This window comes from Aspergillus saccharolyticus (genome assembly GCF_003184585.1).
Source record: "Aspergillus saccharolyticus JOP 1030-1 unplaced genomic scaffold BP01scaffold_10, whole genome shotgun sequence".
In the NCBI taxonomy this organism is placed as follows: Eukaryota; Fungi; Ascomycota; class Eurotiomycetes; order Eurotiales; family Aspergillaceae; genus Aspergillus; species Aspergillus saccharolyticus.
In genome coordinates this window covers 589279-598348 of record NW_020290620.1, presented here as the reverse complement: position 1 = coordinate 598348, position 9070 = coordinate 589279, and the positions used below count along the sequence as shown (strand labels likewise).

General features: G+C 42.1%; 4 protein-coding genes across 4 annotated transcripts in view; all 4 read left to right on the top strand.

The window, feature by feature from the left end:
• BP01DRAFT_355588 (uncharacterized protein) overlaps positions 1–897 on the top strand; it is a 1898-nt gene extending 1001 nt beyond the window's left edge. Inside the window, exons 2-4 of the mRNA XM_025574732.1 lie at positions 66–338; positions 390–467; positions 522–897. Of these exons, the coding sequence (XP_025432577.1) occupies positions 66–338; positions 390–467; positions 522–744 (574 nt within the window). The 3' untranslated portion in view covers positions 745–897. The remainder of the gene's footprint in view (positions 1–65; positions 339–389; positions 468–521) is intronic.
• Positions 898–1401: 504 nt separating this feature from the next.
• On the top strand, positions 1402–3020 carry BP01DRAFT_390838 (uncharacterized protein). The gene is made up of 2 exons (XM_025578034.1): positions 1402–2098; positions 2148–3020. The coding sequence occupies exons 1-2, from the start codon at positions 1459–1461 to the stop codon at positions 2846–2848; spliced, it is 1341 nt and encodes a 446-aa protein (XP_025432576.1). The 5' UTR covers positions 1402–1458; the 3' UTR covers positions 2849–3020.
• A 2097-nt stretch (positions 3021–5117) lies between these two features.
• Positions 5118–6818, top strand: BP01DRAFT_17779 (uncharacterized protein). The gene is made up of 7 exons (XM_025570845.1): positions 5118–5214; positions 5271–5600; positions 5659–5823; positions 5873–6145; positions 6195–6359; positions 6408–6563; positions 6620–6818. The coding sequence occupies exons 2-7, from the start codon at positions 5387–5389 to the stop codon at positions 6715–6717; spliced, it is 1071 nt and encodes a 356-aa protein (XP_025432575.1). The 5' UTR covers positions 5118–5214; positions 5271–5386; the 3' UTR covers positions 6718–6818.
• A 510-nt stretch (positions 6819–7328) lies between these two features.
• On the top strand, positions 7329–9060 carry BP01DRAFT_397112 (uncharacterized protein; the record flags this gene model as incomplete). The annotated part of the gene is made up of 9 exons (XM_025578497.1): positions 7329–7820; positions 7914–8048; positions 8096–8199; positions 8242–8361; positions 8416–8449; positions 8498–8517; positions 8566–8628; positions 8734–8849; positions 8901–9060. The coding sequence occupies exons 1-9, from the start codon at positions 7718–7720 to the stop codon at positions 9058–9060; spliced, it is 855 nt and encodes a 284-aa protein (XP_025432574.1). The 5' UTR covers positions 7329–7717.
• Between the last annotated feature and the right edge of the window lie 10 nt (positions 9061–9070).

Below are 9070 nucleotides of genomic sequence, written 5' to 3'. Positions count from 1 at the left end.
GTCAAGATCAAGCAACAGTACGGGCCATACTGTGGAAGTACGAATGAAGCTACTAACTGAACTAGGCTCTCCCCTTGGGATGACGGAAGTAACGATATCAGCTCAGAAGCTTACCGCGAGATCGAAAATCTCCAAAAGCTAACAGAAAACCACTGCACAAGTACACCTACACTTATCGATACAATCGCGTTTGATCAAGATACTACAATGTGTTTTCCAGGTGGTTATCTCGTGTTTATCCTTATGGAGAAAGTCCCGGGCCAAGATCTTGGCCACTTCAACAGTTTAACATCAGAACAACGAGATGATGCCCGACTTGCCTTTATCAAGGCCTTATGGTAGTAAATTGTTTTATGTTTAGGTCTATCTAGCTTACTAAGAACTACTAGGGAGTTTCGCAGCCATGGGTTTTATCATCATGACCCTCGCAGACAAAATATTATCTGGGATCGATATTCGAACAAATGGTATGTCTGACTTGAAAAATAGATTGAATCAGTGAATTGTTCTAACTTTTATAGTTATATCGTTGATCTTGAAGATGCTGAGGAGTTTGGATTATCTTTCTCAGGCCTTGATCCTCTGGTAGAGTTCTCTCTATGGAATCTACACGGCAAAGAAGAAAAGTCCCCCGATAACCACTTTGATGATGATCCCATGATCCCGCATGAGCGTCAGGATGGATGGATGTTTACCTACTTAGAGGATGTGATAAATTTCCTAGTTTCGAGGATCAGATGTTGAACGAGACTGTATATGGGTTATTTTAGTCCAAGCAGTGAGCGGGAAATCTTTGGCTCCCCTCTTAAGCACTATGGAGTGGTTTGACGGGCTTGCGGAAGTCTCGGAATGCAGCAGAATTACCTAATCATAAGGCGGTGGACACTTAACTCTGCAACCAATATTGCCTTCATCATAGAGAAGACATATTAAGAAAATTATAAAATTTACATGTACTTATACGGTCTACTGAAGCTAGAATAGTTCAAAATTATTTCTTTAGGTTATTGTAGTGAATTGTGCTGGGCATGAATCTTCATTGGTTTATAGCTCTTGGAAGGCAGCATTGTTGACGGAAGTGGTAAGGTACGTAAGTAATTGCTTGAACAAATAGACTAGCCACTCGCCAAGTTGCAATAAACTCGGACTTAGAATCTGAATATTATGACACTCGGTTAAAGAATAGCTTAATTGTTGACCCCTTTGGTTTTCTCAAAGCTTGCAGAGACCAAGACTGGGCGGCTTTGAGCTGTACAAGAACTTAGTATTGGGTTTATCGGACTTGCATGTTATTGATCTCGAATTATAGCCTCAAGAAGGCGAGTCAGCAATAGATAGCTTTAGATATAAAAAGAGGGTCTCTATCCTCCTTTAAGAGCTCTATAACCATCCATTATTCATTTGTCATACACTATCCCTTTCATACCTATATAAAGTATCCAGCAAAAAAGTGAAGACATGAAGATCATTTGCCAGACTTGTCGTGATCTTGTTGAAGACTCGTTCTCAGACATAGCAGAGAAATCCGGGAAACATTCCTCAGGTACAGGTCTACACGTGATAGACTTTATTGGAGAACTGCGTTATTGGCACGATTTCCGAGCTGAAGTTGAACAGGTTCTCGGAAAAGTCGAATGGGATAACTATCAGCATCCTGTCACAGCTCATGTTGAGACAAGTGATGTTTATTACAGCGAGCATTTTCTTTGCGGCGCCGAAATCTCGAGCAGCGCCCGCTTTATATCGAATGTTCTAAATCCGTTAACTGGTGTCGCTAATATCCTCGGGTATCCTCTGTACTTCGGCGATTGGACTGTCACTGTGGATAAGTTGAAATGGCCGGTTCTACCCCTAGCCAACGAGCAGAATAAAACGTTCACTGGAAAACCGAGCGCCATCACAGAGACAGAAGGCCAAAGCAAAAAGCCCGCGAAACCCGAGAGAGGATCAATCCCCGACTATGCCCTAATTGATGACAAAGGCAAAGCCCGCGCAATTGGGGAGGCCAAGCACCCCTGGGGAACTCTCCCTGACGTGAATATCAAGCAAACTCTTAAGGGGGACAAGGAGGGCGAGAAGCTTCACCGAAGGTTTCTCGGTAAGTAACTATTGCATAGTATTATTCGTATATCTCTAATAAGTTGCAGGACAGATAGCAAGAGACATGTGGGCTGCGAATCTCAAATATGCTTTCATGACTAATTACAGATGGACTGTTTTTCTTCGTCGTGAATTCAGCGAGGGAAAGTGGACTCTTTATTATTCTGATGCGATAAAGCATGATTCAAAAGCGCAAAATCGAGACCACACAGCAAGCATTTCAGTACGCCAATGCATTCTCTTTATCATGATCAAAGTTGCCTCATCCAACCCGGAAGACTGGTCAACTAATGAATCACGGCGTGAACCTCTCTCGACTTGGGTGTATATTGCCCCCGACAAGAAGGAAGGCACGGAGAAAACAACAAGTTCTAACCTCTATCTCTCACGAGTTCAAGGTGAACGCGGTTTGTTTTCGGAAGGCTCAATTACTTCGGCCAATAATGATTTACCTGGGAAGGGATTTGCGGCTGGCAAAGCATCAGAGCTTACTCTGCCGCACCGCTCACTTTCCACCACTCAGATCAACTCATCAGATCGAGAAAAAGAGCCTACGGATGCCACGCAGGAAAGCCTCAAGGGCAAAGGAAAGATAGCCGAAAGTACCGATAAGCAAGGCGCCAAGGGTAAAGGAAAGGCAGCTGGAAGTACCGACAAGGAAGGTGCCAGAGGCAACATGAGGGCAAGTGAAAGTACTGATAAAGGTAGCTCCAAGACCACAAGGTCCACAGGGAGTCTCCGCAAGTGAGAACAGATAGGCTCAAGAACAGTGCAAGCATGCTGGAAGCCATGCTCGCTCTGAGTAATACCTTTGCTATTCAACATAGCCTTCTTATCATGCTATTTTGTTGCTTTTCTCCCCCTTTCTATCAGTCGGCAGTTTTAGTTGGCCTATCTTCTTCTTCTTTTCTTTTCCTTCGCAAATTAATTTATATTGCAGTTGAGTTGGATGGTTATTCTCAAATATCACTGAATATTATGAAATGTATCTGGAGCCTGCATAAATGTGTCAATTAAACAACAAGCCACTCCGGTGGCATTGCTTTGAGCCTGTGAAGTTCCATCCCCCAGTGACGGATTGTAGAAACCCATGCTTGCCGCCTGCTGAAGTCAACCTCTAATTTTCGTTGACGATGCGCTTGGCTTAGAAGATACTCGGCCCAGTAAATTCGATAATGTGGAACAGTTTCGAATAGTACTGTTAAGAAACTATATCAGAACTGTCACTGACAACAGATTAGATATAGGTCTGAAGAGTGTTATTTTGACTATGTCCTTCTCGCACGATGTGACGATAAACTCGTCTGGTTGAGCAGCTTCCCAGAATCTAGGTTTCTAGTGAACAAAATAATCACGCAGCAGTTTGCAAAAGAGGTTTTCAAGAATCGGTTCAGTAAGAGTAATTTGAGCAACCATGGCATGCACGGAAGCAATGCGCCATACCAAGCCATACTGAAGCTATAATGTAATGTTGTGGATCAGATAGTTCAATGAATTTGCCGTGATGAATGTCAATGAGCACCTAGGAAATCTAACATCCCATCTTTTAAAACAGAGTCATCACCTAGAGTGAGCTAAGGGTTTGTGCAATGAAGCACGAGGGGAGATCTTCCGATGACTATTGCCTGTTCACCCGTTCACCTACAAAATAGGCCATTATCGTCACTCCACATCAACAAGAAACTGTTGTTCAATAGAGCTGTTAAGAGTCACAGTAAAAAGTTCTGTATATTGTGATGTCATCTCATTGGTCAAAGACAGCCAGGGAGAAGTGAAGATAATTGCGATATACACGCGGACTGAAGGGGTTCACGGATGTTCCAAGGTACTTCCGCTGTGATAGAGCCCGCAGCTTTGATCACGGATGCAGACTATGGACTCGTGCTCCCTCATTGGCTGCTTTAGCGCAGAGAAATAGCACTTATGCAACAATCAACCAGTAAGATAACTATGTAATGCAAAGACTAAGCTGGTTTCTAATAAAGGTATTCTGCGCAGAATCAGTACTTGGCGACACAGTACTAACATAATAACCAGTCAGTACAATGACTATATGATGTAAAACTAAGCCGGTTTCTAATTAAAGTATTCTGCGCAGAATCAGTACTTGGCGACACAGTACTAACATAATAACCAGTCAGTACATGACTATATGATGTAAAACTAAGCCGGTTTCTAAATAAAGTATTCTGCGCAGAATCAGACCTTTCTTCCCATGATCAGAATTAAATGAGATAGGCAACATTCCTTGTTTTACTTGAGTTGACTGTACACTCCCGCATCCCTTTCACCCACTTTACTAAGTATCTCTAAAGAGCATTAATTCCAGATGCGTTTCTTGGCACAGTGTATGGTACTTTTTCTGTACTCGGAGGTCGCAGCCGATTTTCAAGGACTTTCAGAAGTTCATCAAGTTCCATCGTTATCATTTGAACATCGAAACCTGCGACCGTTGCAATGGCAAAGGAAAGGTTGACGACCCGAGACTCGGATCAGCGAAGTGCGGTCATCTTTCTGGAAGTGGCGTTGTGCGGTACCCTTGCAGTACTTGCAAGGGCAGAGGGGTGCTAGGCTGATATGTGGATCATCTGAGGGAACTTGAGTGAGGAGATTGACTGAGGAGATTGAGTGAGGAGATTGAGTAAGGATTTGGATCGGGAAGATTGAGTGGAGATGATAGATTCGTGGAGCTTTGAGTGAAGGGATTTTGAGCTGGATAATATCCAGCAGTAGATTTGACAGTTCGGTCGTGTACACTCGTTTTTTCTGCGTACTGTATGACTGTTTCCTTCTGATATTGGCATGATACGTCTGTATTTATCTGCTATGCATAGTTATTCGAGTCACTCTTTATGATTTTTTGCAAGGATATATTGGACCAGAAAGTCTAGCTCCGATAAAAACTCGGCGTCTGGCGTATTCGCTGCTTGTTTAATGCAAGACCCTCTGGCTTGGGGAATAGCTGGACCTTTCGCTAACGAATAGATCCTGTACATCAACCCCAAAAGTGCTAGATATGTACAAAGAAACCATGCCCACGAAGAGAAACTCAAGCTAGATTGTGTCGCTTGGGCGCAAATTTCATTCACTATACACAAATCTCACTTGGTACAGGTGGAGGGCTCTTCTGTTGTAAGTGGTTGGTTCCCGGCTAATTCTTAGGAAATTAGTTTAGAAGCATCAACGTTCGCCTGTCCATCCAAGAAATCTATAAGAGGGCCCTAAAGACATCTTTTCTTGCTATTTCGTTGCTCATAATTCTTCTACAGGATTTTTTCAATCCGCAATGACTCAGCCAACATTGTCCCAGTCAATTATTGCTGAGTATAAAACGTCACGAAGTCCTTTTCTCTCGCTTGCCGAGAAGGAATCTGTCAGAAAACATTTTGCAGAAATTCTGGAATACTTATCGTTAGAGTCGCGGCGTGAAGCTCTAGGCATGTGGCGTAAGCTTCAAAACTATCAAAGATCGCAGAATAGTGATTATGTCAATCCTGGAAGTGAGTCCTCTTTTATGCTTAACTTGAACTCTACTGATTAGCAGCATTCTGCCTGTAGATGGGACTTTCAAAGAATTAGTTGACATATTCTGTGAACATGACTCGAACATGTTACAAGGCTGGATTAACAAACTGAGATTAGATGCCCATTCACATCTGATATTGCGCTATATTCTTGATTTGCGTAAACAGGAAGAACATTTTGATTCTTCCTGCAACCTGAGTGAGTATATTCCTTATTATTATTGAGGAAGGTTGTGACATTTTCGCAGTCGATAGTGTTATTCCAATTCAACTCATCCATCCTCGTTTCATGAATGAGAGCTCTGTCGGAAGCAATTTACCCACTCGCGAAGACCTTTTGACCAGATACAAGGAAACATTCTTGAAAATATCATCGCACTCATGTCGACGCATTGCTGCGGCTGTTGTTTCTTATATTGATCCGCTGTACTCATCAAGGCGGCGATGGCATGGAGAGAGATGCCCTGACTGGTGGCCACGGGATATGAAGTATGAAATAATCTCCAGGATGAGGGATAGTAGTAAGTCTTAAGCACTGATAAAGCGTTTGATTAAGCTAACTAGCTAAAGATTTGCTAGAATTACTCATGTTCCTGCTTCATGACCTTTACTTCCAAGGCATCAGGAGTAACAACTGGGACGAGGCGACTAGGAAGCTATCTCTTTTCAAACATGAATGGGACACGCTACAGGTGATCTTAGATATTCGGAAGGAAGAAGAAAGTGGACATACAAGTATAAGACCCTCGTTATAAATCAGAAATGTCACTGACAACAGATTAGATATAGGTCTGAAGAGTGTTATTTTGACTGACTATGTCCTTCTCGCACGATGTGACGATAAACTCGTCTGGTTGAGCGGCTTCCCAGAATCTAGGTTCCTAGTAAACAAAACGATCACGCAGCAGTTTGCAAAAGAGGTTTCCAAGAAGCGGTTCAGTAAGAGTAATTTGAGCTTCTGATTAAATACGCCTCTATTTCTAATCACATAATAGAACGCGGAATCCCGATGCGAATCCAGCGCCCATGTACACAGGAACAGTTACAGAAATACAGGATTGTGGCCGGGCTTCAACCAAGCTATCGCCAATGAGTTTCCCACTGGCAGTGCAGCGGAAAAGGGAAACAGAGGAGGGGGGTTGCGGCAGTTCAAATTGCTATGTTGAACAGAAAATGGGGTGTGTAGCTGTACGCTGGTGCTATGTTTTTTGTTTTATGAATAGGTACCTTTCCGGGCACTCAGAGAAGTGTCAAAACACAGGCTTGCTTCTCAGGTCCGTGCGTATTGCAGTTGATGAACAACCAGAACAACTTCTTGAATAACTCGGAGCTGCTTCATAATCTATGGCCCCTTGGAAGGGAATATGATTCTCATGTTGCACTGTTGTATGAGGATGGTGTACTTCATAATTCTAAGTTCACTCTGGAACCTCATAGGCCTTACTTAGCCGGTCGAAAACCATCGCGAGCACCGATATACGACTACTTCGATTCGTATAAAAATTTTACAAATGGCAAACTGGATTCTAAGCGACAATAATAGTTGTAGTGCATCGAGATAGCCTAACGCTACTAGCGCAATACGGCTTCCGAGATATAGACACATATCACACCCTTCCGGTCAATAAGCACTAACATGCAAGCCGTCCAAAAAAAGTTCATTTATGACAAGGTGCACCTCAATACCACTCATTCCTTTTCTGTGTTTGCCAACTATTCGGATGTCAGGCTTATTTCTACAGCGCTTCGAAATTGATAGCACGACGATAGGTAGTAAGGAGATTGACTGGCATATCAGGATGGGCAAAGAATGAAGGAAGTGGCTGGTCTTGTTCGGCAGTTGAAATTCTTCCTTACCTGAGCTCTGGTTCGGCCTCGTTCTAGCTTTGATAGATAATTTGAATTTCGGAAGAGGAAAATTGTTACGACCGAATACTCGACCTTGAGTCAACTAGATGTCAATTGGTCGATAGTTATTATCAGCCAGTGGGTTCTGAAGGAGATATATCTTGATCGTGCTAAACGGAGACAGCTCGCTGATTAGATAATATTGCACGATAGCTTTCGCACTAGCGCATTAGTTACTACCTAAAATGGATGTCACATTGTCGGAGCTCCTGGAGACCTTTAAAGTGCGGGCTCCCTTGCTTAACCTGCCGTTTCTTCGATCTACTACATCTTTAAACATCTTTTACCGTGATTTGCTCACCTTCATACACAAGATTTGCACGCATTTGACCACCTAAGTATAACGATAATCAATTATGGCTCGTATCAGCTAATCCAAAGCTGCGAGATTCAATGCACATACTCTGACCAAGCTTCAAGCTGCCATCGAGAAGGATTCGGAGACTGACCTTACAGTAAAATTACCGTTGAGGTATTCTGCTCATTTGAGTAGTATATGTCAAAATGCCCATGCTGGTAGATAATTCTTTATTAAAGGATTTCAATTCCTAATTCTTTTTGAGATCCAGAGAATGCGACCGTAATTAAAGGCCACCGAGAAGATGATATTTACGCCTCTATTTGCTCAATAGACTTAGCTGAGATTGTTTTTCCTCTATTAGATATGGTGAAAATTCTGCTTAAAATATCTGATTCAGCTGTAGTGTAGTCACATTATCTTGCGCAGCGATTAATTAATCTTATAGATATTAGCAAGGTTGTCTGGAAGGGTTTCTTTGCCCGTAAGAAAATGGTCTTGAGCTGTGGTTATAATATTATTTTCAAAGCTGTACGAGATCTGGATGATATAACTGAATATATAATACTAGTCTACCTTTAACAGCACAAACCGAGTATAGCCGCACCAAAACCTCTTGGTTTTATTTGAGTAAATAATATCTTGCTTATCTCTATAATCCATTTAGACTTGACTACCTTGGCTGAGGTATGGCTATTACTAAATATAGTCTAAAAAGCTGTGATTAAGAAGCAGCTTATATTAATTATGAATAACTTAAGGTATTTGCCGTATGATATAGGCACATTCTTTGGAGGAGTTAGGGACAAAGACTATAAAGATATTCGAAGATATCTTCATTAGAGTGCCAAGCCTATACTTACTATTAATTAATTTGAAGATTTCCTGTTCACTACTAATCAGGCTGGTAGTGAAGTCTTTGCTGATTTGCTTCGTCAGCTATTCCCTTCTACTTATTCACCTTTACCTGTAATTATTTCTATGCATGGAGACTTACGCCCCAAAAATATTACTATGAAGTCTGAAAACAATAATTAGATCATTAGTAGTCTCATTAATTAGGAGTACAGTGGCTTCTATCCCGAATATTATGAAGCAATCAGGTGCACGAAATGCATGGCGCCCTATGAAGAGAATGATTGGTTCCTATTCATACCTGATTGCATTTCACCAAGAAGGTACATGCATTGGTGGCTTTTTGACCGGGCTCGACAAGTGAGAGTAATATAGATGAAGTGGG